The sequence below is a fragment of the Trichoderma gamsii genome (genome assembly GCF_001481775.2).
Source record: "Trichoderma gamsii strain T6085 chromosome Unknown Scaffold_10.2, whole genome shotgun sequence".
Classification (NCBI taxonomy): Eukaryota; Fungi; Ascomycota; class Sordariomycetes; order Hypocreales; family Hypocreaceae; genus Trichoderma; species Trichoderma gamsii.
The window spans coordinates 468,529-489,892 of NW_020171347.1; the positions used below are offsets into that span (position 1 = coordinate 468,529).

The 21,364-nt window shown below is 51.8% G+C and overlaps 8 protein-coding genes across 8 annotated transcripts; 4 read left to right on the plus strand and 4 right to left on the minus strand.

Annotated features, from left to right (window-relative positions):
* Positions 1-153: 153 nt before the first annotated feature.
* TGAM01_v203761 (hypothetical protein) lies at positions 154-764 on the minus strand (the record flags this gene model as incomplete). Its single annotated transcript, XM_024549278.1, has 2 exons — positions 154-629; positions 740-764. 2 exons carry the CDS (start codon positions 762-764, stop codon positions 154-156), a joined length of 501 nt encoding a protein of 166 aa, XP_024405983.1.
* Positions 765-1,664: 900 nt separating this feature from the next.
* Positions 1,665-1,870, plus strand: TGAM01_v203762 (hypothetical protein; the record flags this gene model as incomplete). Its single annotated transcript, XM_024549279.1, has 2 exons — positions 1,665-1,698; positions 1,767-1,870. Coding segments are annotated over 2 exons (138 nt in total), but the record flags the coding sequence as incomplete, so codon positions are not given.
* A 908-nt stretch (positions 1,871-2,778) lies between these two features.
* On the minus strand, positions 2,779-4,336 carry TGAM01_v203763 (hypothetical protein; the record flags this gene model as incomplete). The annotated part of the gene is made up of 2 exons (XM_018803926.1): positions 2,779-3,310; positions 3,372-4,336. The coding sequence occupies 2 exons, from the start codon at positions 4,334-4,336 to the stop codon at positions 2,779-2,781; spliced, it is 1,497 nt and encodes a 498-aa protein (XP_018662977.1).
* A 1,937-nt stretch (positions 4,337-6,273) lies between these two features.
* TGAM01_v203764 (hypothetical protein) lies at positions 6,274-7,242 on the plus strand (the record flags this gene model as incomplete). Its single annotated transcript, XM_018803925.1, has 1 exon — positions 6,274-7,242. The coding sequence occupies one exon, from the start codon at positions 6,274-6,276 to the stop codon at positions 7,240-7,242; it is 969 nt and encodes a 322-aa protein (XP_018662976.1).
* Positions 7,243-8,247: 1,005 nt separating this feature from the next.
* On the plus strand, positions 8,248-10,775 carry TGAM01_v203765 (hypothetical protein; the record flags this gene model as incomplete). The annotated part of the gene is made up of 2 exons (XM_018803924.2): positions 8,248-8,313; positions 8,376-10,775. The coding sequence occupies 2 exons, from the start codon at positions 8,248-8,250 to the stop codon at positions 10,773-10,775; spliced, it is 2,466 nt and encodes an 821-aa protein (XP_018662975.2).
* Positions 10,776-11,481: 706 nt separating this feature from the next.
* TGAM01_v203766 (cytidine deaminase) lies at positions 11,482-12,288 on the minus strand (the record flags this gene model as incomplete). The annotated part of the gene is made up of 3 exons (XM_018803923.1): positions 11,482-11,541; positions 11,656-11,737; positions 11,921-12,288. The coding sequence occupies 3 exons, from the start codon at positions 12,286-12,288 to the stop codon at positions 11,482-11,484; spliced, it is 510 nt and encodes a 169-aa protein (XP_018662974.1).
* Positions 12,289-13,527: 1,239 nt separating this feature from the next.
* TGAM01_v203767 (STE/STE11/SSK protein kinase) lies at positions 13,528-17,667 on the minus strand (the record flags this gene model as incomplete). Its single annotated transcript, XM_018803922.1, has 2 exons — positions 13,528-14,072; positions 14,127-17,667. The coding sequence occupies 2 exons, from the start codon at positions 17,665-17,667 to the stop codon at positions 13,528-13,530; spliced, it is 4,086 nt and encodes a 1,361-aa protein (XP_018662973.1).
* Positions 17,668-19,446: 1,779 nt separating this feature from the next.
* On the plus strand, positions 19,447-20,562 carry TGAM01_v203768 (2,4-dienoyl-CoA reductase (NADPH2); the record flags this gene model as incomplete). Its single annotated transcript, XM_018803921.1, has 4 exons — positions 19,447-19,501; positions 19,580-19,773; positions 19,841-19,905; positions 19,956-20,562. The coding sequence occupies 4 exons, from the start codon at positions 19,447-19,449 to the stop codon at positions 20,560-20,562; spliced, it is 921 nt and encodes a 306-aa protein (XP_018662972.1).
* Between the last annotated feature and the right edge of the window lie 802 nt (positions 20,563-21,364).

A 21,364-nucleotide genomic window follows, 5' to 3' on the forward strand; every position in this document is an offset into this window, starting at 1 on the left:
TTGCGGTGCGTTAACCTCTTCTATTTTATTTTCCAGCTATTGGAGGAATAGCCCTTTCCTAATCAACTCTTGCACCTCATACATAAACAGGAATTATTCCTTTCCATCAGTATGGACCCGCACCTCAGAGCCCACTTCTGAAAGATAAAGCAGTCATAAAATCTGACACATAGACGCCTTATTGGTTTGGACTGTATTGCGGTCGCGCGCTCGGTTATAACAGGCTGAAGCCCCAACCCCAGCAGCCAAGTTGGTTTGGTTGGCACCTGCTTCGGCATTGTTGTGCTCAACCCTTGGTCCGCCCATTGCGTTGTTGGCGGACGTAGCTCTGGCCCCAGCAGCTGTATTGGTTTGACTGGTACCATTTTCGGCGACTCTATAGTCGACACTCACGCCTGCATTTCCAGGCATTCGGCGAAATGTAAACAGATATGTGGTACCGGTCTCAGTATCTGCACCTAAAACTGGTATTTCATGGGTAGTCGAAAGCTCTGTTGCAAACTGAGAGGAGTTAAGGTCTCCTAAGATTTCTAAACGGCTCGGAAATCCACTGCTGTTTTGCAGATTGTCGCAAATGACATCCACGCTGTCTCCTTCTGTATAGTCTATGCTGTGGAGCGTTCGAGATGCTAGAAAGTGTCTGATTAGTACATGAAGTATGTTACGGTGAATATCTTGAAATGTAATGCGGGTGCAGCATTGGGAAGTAGAGAATCAGTTTGGAAAGAGTAGCAATTACATTCCTGCGCCGAAGACAAGGCCATGATGTGAAGTATCAGACGCGTTATCAACAACTGTGAGTATTCTATGTTCGAAACTTAGAGTCTTTGTCAATGTCGATTGCGAGTGAAGACAAGAGAACTTGTATTTAAATAATAAGATTACCGCCAGACTACTTGGAATCTATGTATACCATTATTTACTTGTACACCACCTATTATGCCTTTCTAGCAGGTAATACGTGCTGTTCTACCCCACTACCTTCTAGACTCAGCGACAAATCAGGCTGCAATACTACTTTATGTTGAACACAGTGAGGCTCTTTTCTTCTGGGGTTATGCGTGGTGCGCCCTCAGTGGTGCACTAAGAGATACGCTGGAAATGGATTTGAACTACTGCATGAAATGCATGAAATGCAAAGCGTGGCAGAAAGAGAATGGCGGTAATAGATATATTTGTTTTAGGTGGCGGCAACTGGTGGAGCAATAGAGACGAATACGTTAATATTAGTGGCGTACAAAGGCATGTTACACAAAAAGGATTTGATGTGCTTTTCTTCGTTGTCGCCGTGCCAGCACACGGCGCGCTGTCATCGTGGCATCTCGGGTACCCCGATCTCGGTGAAGCAGGGTTTACCCTCTTGAATATATACAATGCTCAGTCAAGCAGTGTCGTGTTATACTGCGCGTAGAAGTGAATCGTCTAATCTCGGAATCGTATGTTAATGGCGGAGACGAAAGAATGTACAGAGGCAGAGGCGGAGGCGGAGGCCGAGACGGCCGCCAACTCTATTCGAACAATATTGTTGTTATTATCGAAACCTCAGACTTCTTGAAGAAGACGTTAGTCTCCCCTTCATCCATGATTTTCTTCTTCTCTACTTATGCGTAGGATTGATCTGCACATTAAGTCTGTTGCCTTAATCTAGAAGGCCCACCTTGCTTTATTCAGCCGTCAGCGCGACAGTCACACCGTGGAGTAAGTTATATAGGTATTAGCTAAGATAGCTGAAATATACGACAGAGCTGTGCTAAAAGTTCAGTCAGTTGCAGCCACAGAATCATGCATCAATAGAGCTTATATTAACAGTAGCTGTTCATGTGCTGGACACATATGCGCATGTAAGTGTCGCGTATGTGTAGAGGGATAAAGAGTCGTATCTCGGGTGATGGAGCGTGACTCGAGGTTGACAGTCATCATCAGTCTTTTCATGCGGCTCTTCGGTTCGTTGGAGCCAATGTATATAATTCTTAAGACTATATTCATGCTTAACGAGGTGCTACAGGGATGCGAAAATGCTATATATAGCGATATAGACGTCTCATTCAGTTATTAAAAGCATTTTATAGTACCTTGATTTCTGTAATATATCAATTAAGAGGAGTCAGCCGCATGTACGGAAGACCTGCGTAGCGCCAGCGGTAGTCGTCAACAGGCTCACCCCAATGGTCAAATCAACCCGATCACCCCGAAGTCTTCCGCCTATCACAATCACGTCGGTCCAGATTTATGCAGCGTCACTTGGAGCGAGCAGAGGTTTACCTAAATAGATGATGGCGCCACCGCTAAGAGCCCTCGCCGCAGGGTAAATCGGCTTCGCGATATTTCAAGTTCATTTGGGGAATAGTCTGTTATTTACAGTCACACTTTCCCATCGATTAGTTTGGTAGAGTTGGTATAAACGACATCGAATCCTTGTTGGTGTTGCCGCTTACGTCAATAACAAGGATCTTATGTGAAGGATCCAGATGGCAGAGGCGACTTGACATGGCTGAGGTTGAGAGGCCACCCCTTGAGTTGCGACTGATCGGAGAAAGAGATGGAACCATCTGATTCCCTTCAGTGTAAGTAAAGTATTACATATACAGCTAAAAGCTTAGATCATCAGAACGCATAAGAGAATATCTGCGCAGTAGCCTTTCTCTCTTGATATTTTTTGGAATGAATGCATTAATGGTCACGGCATTTTGGCAATGAATAACGCCTTTAAATGTAAAATAATAGACATCAAACCAGCAAGGTAGGGTTCCATAGCAATATCGCTCCCGTGCGCCTCTATCAACTCAAAGCCTCTTCCAGCTTGACATCTTCTTGTCGAATTGGCAGCTCTCCCTGCAGCATGACCGGATTCGGGGTCTTGGAGTGACTCCTTGTCCCATGTCCATTCACTCCCTCAGAGGGCCCTATATGCCGATAAACTCTGATTGAGCCGTCTTGTCCTCCGGTCACCATCGTCTCGCCGTTGACGTCCACCCAGAAACAAATCCCCTTGTGACCCTGTACTCTCTGAAGCACCTCCTTGCTCTTGACATCCCAGAGTATGACATCTCCATCTTCGCTCGCAGAGGCAACGAACGCTTCGCCGTTGAGGATGGCAAAACAGCCGCCGATGGAGAATTTCTCATTGCGATGGCCTTGATACGTCTTTTTGACACTTCCAGAAACATAGTCCCATAGGCGGATGCAGTTATCGAGGTTGAAAGCAAGGACGAAGCGGCCGTTGGGAGAGAAGCAAACGTTGCTCACGGCGGGGTTGTCTTCGTGGACAAGAGTTCGCAAGCATTGGCCGGTCGAGGTGTCCCATACACGGCTAGACAAGCATTAGCAGGTCGAAAAAACATCTCCGAAGTTATTTGGTGCGCAAAACTTACATCAATCCGTCTGTGGAGCAGCTCACAACCAAAGTACCATCACAGCAAAAGTCGATACCTGCAACCGGGTCGCTGTGGGCGGGAAGACTTCTCATTAACCTTCCTGCACGTACGTCCCAAAGAAAAACGGCTTCATCGTAGGATCCACTGGCCAGGATATTGCCCTTTGGCGAAAAAGCCAAGCAGTGGATGTAATTGTGATGTCCTCTCAACGGCGCCATCTCTTGGCCTGCAGATTTCCGCGCTGTTGTCTTCGGCCGCCCTGTCACTCGATCCCAGAGCCGAATCGCCTTGTCGTCCGAGCCACTTGCCAGCGTGTTGCTATCTGGCGTCCATGCCACGCAGCTCACGCCGGCCATGTGGCCAACCAATGTGTCCATATGAGCTCCCGTAGCGGCATCCCAGATCTTGACCGTCGCGTCGGCAGAGGCAGAGGCGATGAAGCGGCCATTGGGGGATATGCGCACTTGCGAGACTGGTTTGGTGTGTCCATGGAGGGCTAGTCGAGCTTTGTAATTGGGCTTGAAAGGTTCTCGTGGAGGTGTGGGAGTGGGCTGTTGCGGTTCTGGAGAAAAGGAGTCTGATCTTGATTGATTTGAGGACGTGGGGGACTGCGAGCGCGGTCGAGAGCGAGGAGATCTTGTTGGAGATGGCGACGAATGTACGGGTGTTTGTGAGCGCGTTCTAGACTCGGAACTGGAAGCTGATCGTGATCGGCGAACAGATTCTGAGAGGGGCCGCGAAAGCGACTGTGAGCGAGAGAAGTCGCCGAGATATTTTGGCGTTTTGGTTGGACTTTTGCTCAAGCCTCCGCCGCGCTGCGACAATCGCCTGGGAGGCAGAAAGTCGTCTGGATTCCCGGCCAGCACATCGGGAGAGCTGGAGCCTGACGATGGCGTGTCGCCGGTTCTTCGCCGTTTGTAGGGCGGAGGCGTGTCCCTCGCCAGCTCGTCGGGGGAGCTCATCGTTGAGGTTCTGGAGACGAGGCTGAGCGCTGAAAAGGCTGGAGTAAGGCTGGCCTAGTATGGGTGGGGGGCAGAGTCGCGTCACAGGGACTTTTTTGTGGCTCCTACAGGGTACCATGTGATTGAAATCTAGAACTTGACTGGTCTTTGTTGATCTGCAACAATTCACATGGGGCTTTTGTAAAAGTTTATGAGCTCTGGGTAATGATTTGCGCAGCTTGCTCGTGTATAGCTATGGATTCGTGCACCGCATTAATCCGTGGTCGAGACCGCATTCCTTGTTTCCACCATATGGTTCAATCACGATTCTGGTTATACTAACAACCAACCCAACTACTTGATATTGACTGAAAGGGATGTGAATGCACTTATGCTATGATTAATAAATGCAATTTGTTGTATGTACCAAAGAAACAGAAGGGCAGAGGAATATAGATAAGATTCCATAATGTCTACTCTGCCAATCTGCTACATATTCTGTATTTAGTAGGTGCTGAGGCGATTCACGGGATACCGCAAAAGAGCTAGCAGCGCTGCACGAGACGAGTCATTTGCTCCCTACAAAATGTGCATGCAAGATATCTCCGTTTCCGGCAACGGTGAGAAATAATGTTCAACGTTTTTCTCCTTTTTACATTTTTTTGACATTGCATCTGATAAATTTTTTTTTTTTGGAGAAAGGCGCGCCTCCATCATTAGAAGGGCTTGATGCTAATTGTCTAACGCCTTTCGAAGAACAAACATGCTAGAGTATGGCCACAGCTGAGTAATCCAGCACACTTGTAAATGGCATGCATGGCGAGGTGCGCCGGACAGCCCGCGACGGCGATCCATAGTGGCAATGTAAAAAGTTCTTTGGTTTTCTGAGTGATAATATTTGTACTTTGTCATTATTTGTATTGCTATCTATGCGCCTAATGAATGAATTTGTCAATCGGTAGAAAAGCTTGCAATTAACTGCGTGAGTAAGGTAGGTTCCGTGCAGTGCTAGTTCAACGGCTATTACTCAGTAACTCCCACGTTTATTTTTCTGACATGAGGGTGGCGTTTTCCAGAGGCTTTCTAGGCCTTTTAGTACCTACAAGTAGACAAGACAGGATATTGCTGCGAGTAGAGGCGAGTCATGCACGGCGGCGCAGTACCGCGCAGATACACGCTTGTACATGCAGCAGCGATGTACCCCGTGCTAAGCGCGCGAACGCAGCGCCTTCTCCGCGCTATTAGTCGACACCTGCAGCCGAATGTGCATCTCCTCCCCCAGCCAAAAGACCCCAAGACCCCTTCTTTGCCTGAGGGGCGTCTATCTTTCGCTGATATTTCCCGCCTCTGGTTCTTCACCGCACTCGGAGGCTCCATCGCCGCTGTGCTCGCCATCACCCCGGTTCTCTCGGGCTGCGTTTTTTTCGGCCGGCTGCCGGTGTTTACACCCTAGTCTCAGGAGACAGGAATGTCGGTGGTTCCTGTTTAAAGGCACACGGCGTGGCTCCGCTGCGAACTCTGCTTCTGCAACCTCAACCTCAACCTCACCTCCAGCCTCAACTCGGACCGCTGGGCGCTGTTCTTGACAGAACGTCGACAAGCGACAAGCGACGCCGTCGCGCCTGCTTCTCTGTGTCAGCTCAGCAGCCGTGTTGCTCAGCTAGCCGCCGGCGCTGCTCCAGCCGGGCTGCTCCATATCCACCTACCTGATACCGCAGTTCTCTCCACCGCACCGTTGCATCTTTATATCTCGCTGCCGCTCCCCAACATAAGACAACAAACACATCCATCGACAAACCCAACAGCATCTTACTGTGCCGCATGCAGCGTCCGCTCACATCAGTCGGTGCCGTATTTCAACCAACAAAGACCCCCTCCAAGCGCTCGCGCAGCAGGGCTGCTTCAACGGCCATCCGCCATCTCGAAGGCTTCCCGCATGCAACGCTCGACAGGCCATCATGATGGAGCCCGTCCCTGAGACCGAGCGCATGGAGGAGTTTCGCGCCGTGCCGCCCAAGGCCCGCGTCAACAGCCCGCACACGCTCTCCACCTTCGACCTGGACATCGCCAGGAAACCGCCGAACCTGCGACGCAGCACCGACCCAAGTCCGACGTCCAACCACGCCTTTTCCTGGACGCCCATGGTCGCTCTGCCCTACCGCCCCCGAACGACGTCTCCCCTCTCCGGCATCTCGCACATGCGCTCGCGGTCCGCTGCTAGCATTGGCGCCGCTCCTATGGGCCGCACGCAGTCCATGCCTGGCGTCTCTGGCTCCGGCCACCTGCTCTTCTCTCCCCAGCTTCGTCCAGCCAGCCCAGCGCAGTCTCCCAGCCGAGTTCGCACGCCGCGAAAGCCAGTGGATGAGGCGTTTCCCATGATATCTCCCGTGCGCACCTCGGTTCTCGACCACGATCGGCTGCCTGCTGACCGGAGCGGCTCTCCCGTCCTGGGTGTCTCAACTAATGGAACCCTGACTCGGGTACGTCGAACGTCGTCGCCAATTCGAAACTACTCTCAATCGAGCACCGGCTCTCTGCCAGCTCTGCCCAGCACGCCAACCTCCAGCTCCTCATCTCTGTACAAGGCGTATGATCCCTTTTCTAGTAGCTACGGCACACTCTCCTCGGTCCCCTCCACGCCAACATCGTTGAGGTCTCGCAGCCCCAGTATTTCGAGTCTGGAAACCATCCCTGACTCTCCCGACGCCGAGGAGGAGGCGCTTGAGGCAGAACGACAGGCCCAGCTGAAGGCTGCGGCTGAGGCATCGGATGCCGGAGACCCATCGGATGCAAAAGGACGGGGCCTGGATCTCCCGGCTCGTGGTCGCACGATGGCATTTGGCTCCAAAGACAAGCGGAAGCGGTGGAGTGTGTGCGGTGCTGAACGGCGTGGCGACATTGACTTGGAGACAATTTGGGAGGATTAAGATTGACAGCCCTGGCGGCGGCGATTTTGGAATTATGAACGATACAGCATATGAGCGTGCGCAGACTTGAGAATTTTCATCCCTTTCTTCCTCTCTCTTCTTTTCATGTTTGGGTTCGGAAAGGTCTTTTTTTCTTGTTTCACTCGACTTTCCAGGCGCACGGGACACGGGCATGTGTCATTTCGGAAATTGGCGCACACACACTTGTGCAGATTTGCTTTCGCATCCACCTTTTTATGGCTCTCTCGTTATCACAGCCAAATCTTGTTTTTATTCGTTGTGTGACCAGAGACGCAGCGGGCGTTTAAAATGAGAGTGTCTCTGGTCCGGATACCCTTTTGCATATTCTACGTCTTACAACAACAAGACTTATTTCCCACGGCACAGCTGCCAGAGGCAGAACAGACGCTATGACACACAGACAGACATAAACAAAATGCTATCCAGGACGATGGTACTATGAATCAATTGGTTTCGTTACATCTCAAATTGCCCTGACATGTGAAGTCTCTGTTATATGATGCATCCGGCCCCTTGACTGCCAACTTTTCCCTGATTATCACTAACTTTTTGAGCATGGGGGCTATGCAGGGCGACAAGAGGCTCCCTTTGCTCCCTTTACACCTGCAGCTGTCTAATTTTACTGCTGTCACACGGCAGACGGTGAGTGGACTATTGACAGCGGTCCCGCACCGATGAGCTCTCCCTGCTTCCAGAGGCTCACCCAAACATCTTATTTTTGTTCCATAATCATTGATTGTTGCCATACAGGGGCTAGAAATTTGTATAAAGGATGGACCTGATCGTGTTCATCCTCGTGAATCTCTTTTGATCTCCAGTCCAACCACCGCCTGGGTAATAATTCGCTTGACAGGCAGTCCACTCTTTATATAACTGTTTTTCACCAGTCCTTGTCTGGCTGGGTGCTTGTACTTCTCATTCTTTACTTTTCATTTTTTTTTTTAATCAGGATCTCTTGTGTTTAATCGGCAAGGCTCAATAGTTATGCGTCTCGTCTCTTTTACTGCGGCCGCTGGGCTGCTGTCTGTGGCGACTGCTCAGGCAAACCAGGTAAGTTACTGAGCTTCTACATCTCAACATTTGAATCGAGAAACTAACACGGCTTTGAATAGGTGAAAGAAGCCACTAATCAGGCCAAGAGTCCTTTTGACAAGAGGCTCTTGCAGGCCACGTGTGCCACTCTGAGCATCACCACTACCACGACGGTGACTCACGAGACGACAATCTTTGTGACTCCCACGGCTCAGCTTACTGTTTCTACTACGGGGACCACTACGGTGACGATAACTGAACCATTTGTCCCGCCGCCGTATTCGCCGCCTCCTGGAGGCCAGAGCAGTTCTCCCACTGCCCGTCAATCGTCTACTCCTGGCGGACCTGGCAACTCTGTCCCTACGCCTGGATCTTCAACGTCTGGACCTCCAGGAGGTCAGTTCTTGACGTCGTCTTCTGTTAGTACCGCGAGAAGCAGCAGCAGCAGCTTTTTCCCCTTATCTGCTTCTACCTCGTCCACCAGGGGTGACCCTCCCGCTGGGTCTTCTACTCCTGCTGGTGGACAGTCGTCAACCGGCGCTCGTTCCTCCACTCCTCCTGGCGGACAGTCATCTACTGGCTCTCGCTCTTCTACTCCCCCGGGAGGACAGTCATCTACTGGCTCTCGCTCTTCTACTCCCCCGGGAGGACAGTCATCTACTGGCTCTCGCTCTTCTACTCCTCCTGGTGGACAGTCATCCACTGGCTCTCGTTCTTCCACCCCTCCGGGAGGACAATCATCCACGTCTTCTGGGCCCCCAGGAGGTCAGTTCTTGACATCTTCCAGCTCTGTGAGCAGTGGCAGCTCGTCTTCTACTCGAAGCGTTCCGCCTGGCTCTGCTACTACCTCGCGCACTGCCTCGTCGACTGCTCCTCCTAATGGTTCGTCCACCTCTCCAGGTGGAAAATCATCCACTGGCTCTGTGCCTCCGGGAGGACAGTCGTCCACCTCTTCTACTCCTCCAGGTGGCCAGTTCTTGACATCTTCTACTCCCCCGGCAGGACAGTCATCCGCGTATCCCACTCCCCCGAGTGGCCAGTCATCCACATCATCCACCCCTCCAGGTGGCCAGTTCTTGACATCTTCGAGCACCGTCAGCAGTGGTAGCAAGTCTTCCACTGGAAGCGTCCCTCCTAGCTCTGCTACCACTTCGCGCACTGCTTCATCAACTGCACCTCCCAGCGGCTCCTCTACTCCTCCTGGACAGTCGTCCACTGGCATTGGGTCTTCCAGCAGTACCGCCGCCTCTTCGTCGAGCACTTCTTCTGGTCCTCCAGGCGGTCAGTTCCTGACTTCCTCCAGCACTGTGAGCAGCACCGCATCCACTACTGGAATCCTGTCTTCCCAGTCTACCAGCGCTAGCACCTCTGGCACTGCGTCTACCACCTCTTCAGGACCACCAGGCGGCCAGTTCGTGACGTCGTCCACCTCCATTGGAGTCTCCTCGACGACTGCTCCTCCTGACACGGATGACTGCGACCCTACAGAAAGCACCACCAGTGCCTCTGTGAGCTCCACCTCGGGACCACCAGGCGGTCAGTTCGTGACCTCCTCCAGCACTGTCAGCAGTACCGCGTCCATCTCTACCCAGTCTACCAGGGCTAGCACTTCTGGTACTGCGTCAACCACTTCTTCAGGCCCGCCAGGCGGTCAGTTCTTGACGTCGTCTACTTCCGTTACGGCTTCATCCACAACTGCGTCTTCAAGCTCCATTGTTCCTTTCCAGTCTGACACCTCCTCTGGGCCGCCAGGCGGGCAGTTCTTGACCTCCTCCAGCACTGTCAGCAGCACCGCCAGCAGCACCGCGTCAACCACTTCTTCTGGACCACCAGGCGGTCAATTCTTGACGTCGTCCACCTCCAACACTGCCACCATCACTGTCGCCACGCCAACTGACGGTGGCGATGACTGTGATCCCACAGACAGCATCACCCTTACCTCCACCCGAACTGAGACAAACACCCAGACCTCCACCGGTAGTGTGCCCACCAGCACCACCACCTCGTTCTCAGTCCCTGGAGGAGCCTTCAATGACCACACCAGATCCACCACCATCACCGCCACTAGCTCCCTTCCCGCTGACCCAACAGGCACATCAACACCTGGCGGCGACGGCGATGACTGTGATGATTATGCACCTCCTGGTGGCCCGTTAACCATTCCTGGCGCTGGAAACCCTACCACCGCGATCAGCATCCCGACTGTAACGAGTACGCCTCTCCCTGGCGGTGGTAACGGAGGCCTACCCCCCTTCAGCATCAGCATCCCTGGCAATGGAGGCTTGCCACCCTTCAGCATCAGCATCCCGGGCCTACCACCCTTCAGTATCCCACCCTTCACTCTCCCCATCAGCATCCCCACCACGTTCGCAACCCTCCCTCGCCCGAGCCTCACTCTTCCTTCTGGTCCTGGAGCCACTGGTCCCCCCGGCGGCAACCCCCCTGGCAATGGAGGTACCGGTGACGACGGCGACTGCTAAGCAGCTCCTTGTCGCTGATGGAAGCAGGAAATGTGTGATATAGGTGTTGATGGGTTGTGTAGTGCTGTGCAGAGCTACTTTACTTTTCTTACGATACATAGATAATACATACGATATTTTACATATAGTACAGCATGTTTTTCTTTGGAAACATGGAAATCGGGCAGAACGTTTACGGGATGGATATGGGAGATGTTTTTGCAGAGGTTGTATGAGGAGATTGCGTAATACGGATAGGAAGTGTCAAATACGGAGGATATCAAATTCTGATTTCTTTTCAATTATACTTGGCTTTGTGCAAATGTGTGTACCTTTGTCCTGTAATCCTCAGCCGAGCTCCGATACAGCCCAACAGTGACTGAATTTGCGGATTCTGATAATAACGCCTTGTTCCGTTTCTTCCATTTCCATTAGTTGAAACGAATACAAAGGGCCTGTATCAAAAACATAGCAATTTCCTCGCCTTTTCCCTGCATGTAGTCACCGCATTGTGGAAATTGGCTTTCAAGACATGCATTATCTCAAATTACTCGGTGTCATCATTAAAGTAAGAATAGAGTGACAAAAACAACCACAATCCATCCTGTCTAGTTCAAGCCCATCGCCACTAGTCCTCCTCCCGTCCTTCCCCGGTACTCCTTGCAGCCGCACGGATGTCGCAGCCACACGGCGTCAATAGTCTGAAGCGCGGCCAAGACATCAAATCTTAGTATCCAGGGGCTCCTGGAGGCGGCAGAGCGTCTGGTCCAAAGGACATTGGGAGAAGCTGCAAGGGATGCATTAGTCCGTGAGTTTTACAGCTAACAATAAAGCGAAAGACGCTTGTCTGAGTTGCAGCATGCGGTAGCTCAGGGGCTCTGAAGGGATACTTTTGACTTACTTGTTCCACCGTTAGGACCACATAGTCCGAGTTCTTGTCAAACATGATGACGGGCGTCTCCTGCGTGCAAAACTCGCGGATGCTGCAGCCAATCGGGTCAGTTCAGCTCATACCAGCCACTCTTATACCATTCAGCCTCTTTCTCGCTTCCCCCCCTGCTCTCCCCCCTGTCTTTCCACCCTCACCGAGCTCTCCCTTGCATGTCACCGCCAACCACCAAGACCACCATCCATCCCATAGAAACAAATCAGGAAACACTACTCACAACTGCCTGCACATGCCGCAAGGGCTAGCCGGTGGGCTAATATCCGTCGCCACGGCAATGGCCCGGAACTTCTTGATGCCGCTCGTCACCGCCGTGCCAAAGGCCACCCGCTCGGCACACGTGCCCACGGGATACGACGCATTCTCGACGTTGGCACCCGGCACATAGACCACGTCGCCGGCCTCATCCGCGCACAGCAGCGTGGCGCCGACGCGGAAGCGGCTGTAGCGGCAGTAGGCCGTGGCCTTTGCGGCGGTGGCGCGCTTCTGCAGCTCGGCGAACTCGGTGGTGGTGATGCTGAGCGACGCGCAGGTGGATGCGATCTGGGTGGCGTCTGAGCCGGAGTGGATGGGCGGGCTGGCGGACATGGTGATGATGAGGTTGGATGAGATTACTGACTCGGGCACTTGATTGAGAAGATAGACGCAGAAAATAAAGCAGTATTACGGGTATCAATTATCCTTCTGGAGCAGTATAACTCGTTCTAAGAAGGGGGGCAAGTGACCCAAGGGGAGGGAAGAAAGGAAAAAAGGGAGAAAGAAATCCGCCCTTGAGAAGCCGACATTTTATATTTGCTCTCCCGCGGTCGCTTCTTTCCACATCTGCAGATCCGCTCTTACCCACACCGGAACACGCCGTTGATGCGGGGCTGTTGGCGGGGGAAGGTGCGCTGCAGCGACGGTAGGCGCCGGTTCCGAATGCGGCTCGCCGAACGTGCGTCGTGCATGGGGGGCTTTTATCTTGTCTATTACTCAAGGTAGTTCACAACGAGGATTTCTACTGGCACGAGATAAGATCTACGGATACGGATACATGGCACTATGTGACAACTCAGCGTGTTGGAGCGTTTGTCCTGGCAGTCGTCGTCTTTACAAGTCTCGTTCCACCGTATTACTTACATATTACGTACTCTGTATTCCCGCTCAGTACACTTTAGCAAATCAGTTTCCAGCAGCCTCAGCTCAGGCATGACAAGATGCCTTCACTAGCCGAAACGCAATACAAACAACCTTACTCAATTCTAGGTGTATCTCTCATGGGCTGGAATATCCTCATATTAATGTTTCGCAACAAGCAGTAATATCTGCGTACATAAGTCGAAGAAAGTAACAAGTCTCTTTCAGTTACAGACATTACCAGTATAGCTCAAATATTGCTGAAATCTCCTCACATTCCATCCTTCTTTTCAAAAATTGCCCAAAACTTCTCTCATTTCCAGCTACTTCGCTTTGCATGTGAAAATATATATCAAACATGACTTGCCAACTCCAGACTCTCGTCCCTGATGCAATCTTGGTGTATAAGGTATCGTAAAAGCAGAAATATCAATCTTTCCCCCCGTATTTGTAAAGATTACTGCCAAATAATTAAAAACATCCGAAAAGAAAAAGCATATAAATATCGTAAAAGATCCATTCGAGTCCTCCATATTATTCATGCCCGCTTGTGTACTTGGTTTGTTCCGTGGGGCCGTGTATTGCCCTCCGCCATGTAGAAGTAAAAAAGAGAAGCAAAAGCCAAGCCAAAGTTTCCATTCCAAAGACGAAGCAAACAGAAAAAGAAACTAAAAAAAAGAAGAAAAAACGGGAAAGGAAAAAGAACAGCGGCTAATAAAAGCCATCTGGCCCAATACTTGTCCTGGTAGAGGTGGTTGATATAAACGGCGACTGAGACGATCCGCTAGCATCGCTCGGCGTCGCCGGCTCAACCACCTGGTTTCTGATAGTCATAATCCATTCGTGCTGCAGCAACTCAATTGCCGACGGTCTCTGCTTAGGATCTCGTGCAAAGCATTTGGTAAGAAAGTCGATGCCCGAAGGGCTAAGCTGGTCTAGCGAGGGAAGTTGCGGCGGGTTACCTTGGGCAATGTTGTACATGATTGCCCATTCGTTGTCCAAGTTGGCCCATGGCCGTCGTCCCGTTGCCATCTCGAGAATCACGCATCCCAACGACCAGACATCCACCGATCCGGCCTTACCGGGATTCTCGCCTTTGATAACTTCTGGCGACATGTACATCGGTGTTCCAGTCATCGACTTGTTTGGCTTTGTAGCGTGCAGATCGGCTGCCATGGTGCGGCCCTGTCGGGCGATGAGCTTGGCGGCGCCGAAATCCACATATTTGATGATACCATTGTGATCAAGAAGGATGTCTATCCTCAGTTAGCATGCTTTCGGTTCTGATTGGATGGAAAAGGGAAACCTACTCTCTGGTTTGATATCTCTATGAGCGATTCCACTCTCGTGCAGATACGCAAGACCCTCCAGTAGCTGAAGCGCATACACCATAATCACCTCCTCTTCCTCAATACGGCCGTGTTCGAGCAGACTAGCAAGCGATCCTCCAGAGCAAAACTCCATAAAGATGTAAACACGGTCTCGATGGACCTCGATGCCGTGATATGACACAACGTTGGGGTGATCCAAAACTTCCAGAACGCGCATCTCCTCGCGAATCGACTCTGCAATTGTTGGGATCAGCTTGGGGTCCTGGAGACGAATCTCCTTGACTGCCATGAGATGACCCGTGTCCAAGTTCATGGCGGCGTAGACGTTGCCAAAAGTGCCTCCGCCAACAAACTGGCCCTGCTGCCATCGCACCGTAACGTTTGTGGCCGACGCTGAGAGATATGCCAGCGAACGATCGGCCTCGTTGTTGGTCTCAAGCACGCGACCTAGCGCCCGTCGTTCAGACTCCTTTTCCTGTCGAAGCTCGTCCACCAGATCCAATTTTGCCACTCGTTGCTGTATGACACCCCAAGTGGCCTCGTCGTCATCCATGTTCTTGTTCTTGTCCTTCTTGAACTGAATCACCAGATTTTCGATTCGCTCCCTCTCTGCCTGAGCAGCCAAGTTGGATCTGGCCCCCATTATATCAAAGTGCGAGATCAGGACAGCCATGCACCCGCCAACCTTGGCGCGCACTCTTTCGTACTCTTCCTCGCCAAGGCCCAGGATGTGGCGTCCGCGGGTCATGAGCATGGCAAATTCCAGAGCAGTCACCGCCCATCGAAAAGTTCTTCGATCTGACGCCATGCAGTCATCGCAGATGAAACCGACCCAGTCCAGGGCAAGTTTGGTCAGCTTGATATTGTTCATCTGTCGGCGGTTGCTGTCCATGTAGAGGAGCGAGCGCTGGCCGAATTCTGTGGCAAATATGAAGCAGGTTTGGATGAGCTCTTGGCAGTCTTTGCCTTGAGTCTGGTTTCTGATAATCTCAACGCTGTTCATGAACGTTTCGGAGAGTTTGTAGGCCACGCGACGAATTTCAGTCAGCCTCGTGTTCACCTTGTGAATGTTGGACCGTGACTCTCCCACGAGGTCGAGATGCATGTCGGCGGCATCGAGGAATAGCTTGCGCGCCTGAGAGAGGGAATGGCTTCCTGTGGCACACAGCCGAATTTGGCCGCGCTTCAGATCGACGGTCTGCTCTTTGAGCAGAATGGATACCGTATCGCCGATCCACATAAACGTCCCCTCTGGCCTGATCAGGAGAATGTACACATCGCCAGTATCGGGAGGGTATCGGTCCTGGGCCGTGATGGCCATCATGGTTTGGATGTCATAGAGCCTATCCCTAAGAGCTGGACTTGCTAGTAGGTAGATACCAGTACTCTCCAGCACGCCACGCGTGTCCACCTGGAAGTGACCCGATGCCACGAGGTGGTCATATAGCATTTGCGTCGTCGCTGGCTCCAGAGAGGTGTTGAAGTCGCAGACATGTTCATAGTTTTCGCTCAGCATCCTGGAAAAGCGCTGGAGCATTCTCTGGCGGACACGCACAGAGTCCAGAGCCGCCTTGTATCGCTTGCTCATATCCGCCGCGCTCTCTTCGGGCTTGACTTGGAGCTCCTTGTCAAACGTCGAGCTCAGGCGGTTGAATGCCTTGAGAGTCAGTGAACTAAACTGCTCTGCAACCCTGATGTTACCGCGGTTCAGAGATGTGCCAATCTCATTGGCAAAGTCCCACTCCTGAAAAAGCAGCTCGGCTTCCTTGAACGTGTTTTTATTCCCGCTGAGTTTCGCGTTGAGCATCTTGAAGTAAAACTGTAGGGCTTCCAGCACTACCTGATCAAAGGAATCGTCAATGCAGGGAGGCAAGTCCCAACCTTCTTCTGGGTTCTCGATGGTGAGGTACTCATTCTTTATCCTAATCGCAAACTGCAACAAGAGCTGGAATTGAGTGATCATTTGGCTTTGCATCAAGGGGTTTTGCTGGGCCGTCTCGTTGACCTTTTTAGTATACTCCAAGCGCGTTCTGATAATCTCTTCAATAAGCCGTGACGGGAAGCTGATGAGGGTCAGCAGCTCGTCGAGATACGGGGGCAAATGACGCTTTTGGAACGGTATCGAATTGTGGATCAGCGTCTGTTTTGCCTTATCAATGACTGTAGATATGGGCTGCAGCATTCCTCTTTGGACCAAATCGCCCTTGAGCGTCACCTTGGCATTGTCGTTGTACAGTGACTGCAGGCCGTCCTCCTTCATGAGCTTGTCGAGAAACGAAGCCTCGTCGCTGGTGATACCATCAACTGCGGGCGATCGCTGCTTGGTGCGGGAAAAGTCGAGATCTTCGTTTCCAACCCACTTCTTCAGGATCGAGAGCTCAGTGTTGATCATTTCGTTTGTGTTATACCAGGACATGATGGCCTCGTACGCTTCGATAAATTTGAGGGACTCGGCAGTGCTATGCTCATCCACAAGAGCAGACCAAGAAGGATACAGGGTCTCGCATTTCTCAATCTTTTTGACAATGTCTTTGACTTGCTCGTGAGGAGGCTTTCCCGCCTCGATTGTCCCCTTGACTTGGAAATTGATAACTTCCTCCAGGACGCGATCCACTGCTATTCGGCCCTCGTCTATAATGCGCCTCTGAACTGGAACACGCCTCCCACAGGCTTCAGAGCGGAGCTCGAACCACAGCTCTGATTTGTAGGCAGCCTTGGTGGCAGTGGTGTCGGTGGAATTGATGAGACGCTTCTTTTCCTGTTTAACGACATCTCCCGTTAGCACAGCCTCCAGCATGCCGTGCCACTCTAGCCGCTCCCGATTTTCGGGCACCGCGATATCTTCCTCTGTTGGTTGTATGTCGTCGTTGCCGTAAAACATGATGGTCTCTTGGTCGAGGCGGTCTTCGAATGGGCCCTCGGATGAGGGCGTCTCACCCTCTCCGCCGCCCTCCGAGTCGGATTCATTTCCGTTTGTTTGTTGTTGATACTGGCTGAAATATTCTCCCGTGTAGCCTCCCTGCCGAAGTGTTTGGACGTATGCTCGTTCTTGCGCCTTGAACCGACTGTCGCCTCCCCGTAGTCGCGTTTTCGATGACGAGCGGCCTGCCTCGGAGAATGACGACTGCGGCTGTACGACGGCAGGTTTTCGCGAGCTTGAAGGGTTGTACGTATTGGAAGGCGTTCTCATAGGCCCCTTGGGGCGTTGAGCCTGCAACGCGTCGGCTTCTCCTCCACTGGCTCGTTGAGTCCGGGGAGGAGGGGCGCCATTGATGTGCGTCCCGGGTGGCAATGAGTTTAGCGACCCAGTGAGGCTGTTGGGGGCGTTTGCATATCTGTTGAGTGATCCCAGCTCATCTTGATGCTGGATGGCGTGCAGGTCGACGCCGTTGGATTCGGGGGACGAGTCATCGTCTTCGAGCAAGGCGTGCTGCTTCAAGTCCTGGATGATGGCTATGGTGGTTGCTTCATCGTCGCTGCCACCCGAGAATCGTACAGCTCGGTCCGAGGTGTTCGGCATCGTTCAGAAACTGACAGCAGTCAACTCGCTGGCTGCGTCTGTCTTGTTCTCTCAGCTGTCCTTGCAGCGTGAGGGCCTCGAGGCGAGGGCTCCTTAAAGTTTTCCCGCTTCGAAGCAGGCCCCAGCGCGGGCGGCGCAACACTTTGCGTCGAAAAAATTCGTCAGAGCAAGGCGAGTTAGCGAAGATAGCTGTTCAACCTGACGTGGGCATGTGAAAGACGCGATGCGCTGGCTGGTATGCGGTTTGCGATGATTGCTGGGCGTCAGCAGAGGAGACTGACTGTTGGTGGTGAAATTAATTGGTGACGAGGTAAGGCTTGGTGTTTCGTTGAATGCGGAGACGCGGAGCTGGGGCCCGCTATCCGCTGGCGAATAGCACGCGAGCCAGCGCTATAGTGGACAGCTAAGGTGGCCTGTGCTTCGCTGTAATGGCTGTGACAGCGGGCTGTGATACGTTGAAGCTTTTTGTTGGCCTTGAGTCTTCAATGTCTTTGTCTTCCCCCTCTCCTTTCAAGATTAGATGAATTGAGATGTAAAGAGATAGACATTCGATTGGTATTCTGCCATTTAGCTGACTAGAGGAGTCGGATCAATTGCATCAAAGTCTAGGCTGTAGGCCTCCAATACTACACGCGCGTCAATTAGCACGTGCATCGGCCGTTTGGTTGAGTGGCAAGTCCTTACAGCCTAGGAACTAAAAGCTTTAGCCTACGGATCAGCGAGCTTGAAACAGGCACTGGACGATCCTCCATCATCTGAATTTGAGCTGCAACTGATGTCAATTTGTCAATTTGCCAGATGAAATTTCAGGGTCCTCATGCCTGAACTGAGCACATACGTCGTTACACAGCATGCGGCTAAGATCAGGTGAGTGGTCTATTGGCAAAAGAAGCGAAAGATGTGAGAGCCAACGTAGTGTACATACATACACCTTGAAATATGTAGATAAATTTGAAGAACTGCGCCAGCAATGCGTCACAGATATCGCGTCGATATAACACTTTCGAAATGATGAATTTTTGTCTGGGCACAAGCTCCTGTGGCGAGCCGATTATCGTTAGTAAAGCAGGACTGCTACTAGTAGCATTAGTGAATGTAGGTAGATGGAGCTGCGTCAAGCACACGCATCGAAACATGCAGCCTTGCCACACTCGCCGCTGTTGTATTTGTATACGACCGGTTGTAGTGCATATTTAAACTTTAGAATTCATGGTTTTCTCTCTAAATCGATAACTAGTCCCAAAAATAGTAGGGATATGCAGTTGTTGGAGATTGAGTTTAGATGAAGTTCATGAACAACAGCGTCCAAACATCCAAACATCCACCCATGATGACTAAGCATCGCCGTCACATGCTGAGATTAACAAAACAACAACACCAGCTATTCAACACTAATCGCCAACAACCACTCGGCATCAATGGAAAGCAAGTCTCTTTTTTCCCATGGCATTTCTGGAGTTACCCCAGATTCTACCGCGTACCATAAGGCGATTCCCGCGGGCCATAATTAACCGACCATTTGACGGTACACCCCACAGTCATGCCGAGGCTCAATCACCCAATCAGGAAATGTAATCCTCCTTCAAGATTGTTGGGACGCAGCACAGCCAGTTTACTCCCAGACTCATGTTGAATGGTCCCCGATCGAGCCGACAGGATACGAATAGACAAATAGCAGTTCTTCTGCCTCTAATTCTCTTGTCCAAATCCGTTTATTCAAGACTCCTTCTATCCTCTTTACTTCACCTACTGTAGCTCAGCAACAATCGCGTCGCAATCATGTCCGTCCCCGAATCCAAGTACCTGAGCGCCGTATGGCGAGACGACATCTTCAGTGAGCATTCTCTGCCCCCTTTAGTGATTTTTCTGCTTGGTGGAGAGTGAAAGAAGCATGGCTAATTGCTATCGGCAGAGGGCAAGGTCGTCTTCGTCACCGGCGGCGCGGGAACCATTTGCAGCATGCAGACCAGAGCCTTGGTTCGACTCGGCGCCAACGCCTTCATCTTGGGCCGAAACGTTCAAAAGACAGAGGCTGCCGCGAAAGATATCGCGACGGCTCGATCGGGCGCTAAAGTCATTGGCCTTGGAGGATGCGACGTGCGCAAGGTAAGACGGTGGAACTCGTGACTGGTAGTAATGGAACGATCCAGCGCTGACGTTGCCCGATTGATAGGTTGAGAGTCTTGAAGCCGCAGCGGCGCAATGTGTCAAGGAGCTTGGGGGCATCGATTATGTGATGTGAGTTGTTCATGTTTGGTCGTGCTCCGTATTCATACTGACGGCCGCAGTGCTGGCGCAGCAGGCAACTTTGTCGCCCCGATCGACGGCATCAGCTCCAACGCCTTCAAGACGGTCATGGACATTGATGTCCTCGGCACCTACAACACCATCAAGGCCACCATTCCTCACCTCCTCCGCAGCTCGACCCCTCGCTTCCTGGCCGTCTCCGCGACGTTCCACTACACCGGCATGCCCTACCAGGCCCACGTTGCGGCCGCCAAAGCCTCCGTGGACTCTTTGATAGCCAGCATCACGCTCGAGTACGGCCCCCGCGGCGTCGTCGCCAATGTCATCGCGCCAGGCCCCATCGCCGATACCGAGGGTATGGCTCGTCTGGCGAGCAGCAAGCCCGAGGAGATTGCGGCGTTTGCAAAGACGGTTCCTTCAGGTCGATTCGGTACCGTGAAGGATATTGCAGATGCGACAGTGTTTTTGTTCAGCGATGCGGGGAGCTACGTCAACGGCCAGATCATTCCTGTTGATGGCGGATCATGGAGACGACAGGGAGCCTATACGGTTGGTGTGGATACGAATGTGCAATATCCTGATTTCCTCAAGACGGGCCAAACGTCCGAGGGCCTGAAGGGAGGAAAGAAGGATAAGTCCAAGCTGTAAGGAGAGCAGCCTGGCAAGGAAGAGAAGGATTATACATGTTTAGAAGAGTGGGGTGAAAGGATGAAATAGGGCGAGACGGAGCCTTGTTTAAACGTGCTGTCTATCTGGCTCCTGTTTTAGCACTGGAGTTGAAGGGAGCGCAGCATTCAACTCATGATTGGAATTTCCAAAGCGCAATGTTTAATGGCATATATAGGTACATGTTAGACGAATACATCAAGTCTACTTCCTTGTCTGTGCGCTTCATGGAGGAGTTGCTTGATACCATCAACTGTATTCTAAAACCAATGCGCCAAGATGGTTAAACTGCTACGAAAGGTACAATTCACAAGCCTCGGCTCTCTGCAACTGCATGTGTGAGAACAAGGAGCTGCCTACATGTATGTTCATGTTCTCAATGTCAACTCATGAGCAGATGGCCTATCATATCTAATTAATCGCGCGAGATGCATTGCTGCGGATCCGAGTCGCCCTCGGAGATACAACCTCTTGCACCTGAGTACCTAAGGTACCCACTACTACTAGTACTATCGATCAATCAACAGCAGATACAGTTGAGCTGAGAAGTTCTTCCAAGCTAATGGCGACGTGGTGTGCTGTCTGATATGGTCTAGCCGTGCATTCAATCGCCCATTCAGGCATCGGCACAGCGGCAATTACTGGGATATAGCAGATAACGTGGTGGCTATCACTTGTTGTATTTTCCGTCCCAAAACAGCAACAGCGAGCGAGATCTGGCAGCCAAGGATCAATAATGCGCAGATGGCATGGAGAGGGCGCAGGAATGGCGTCGAAATTGGGT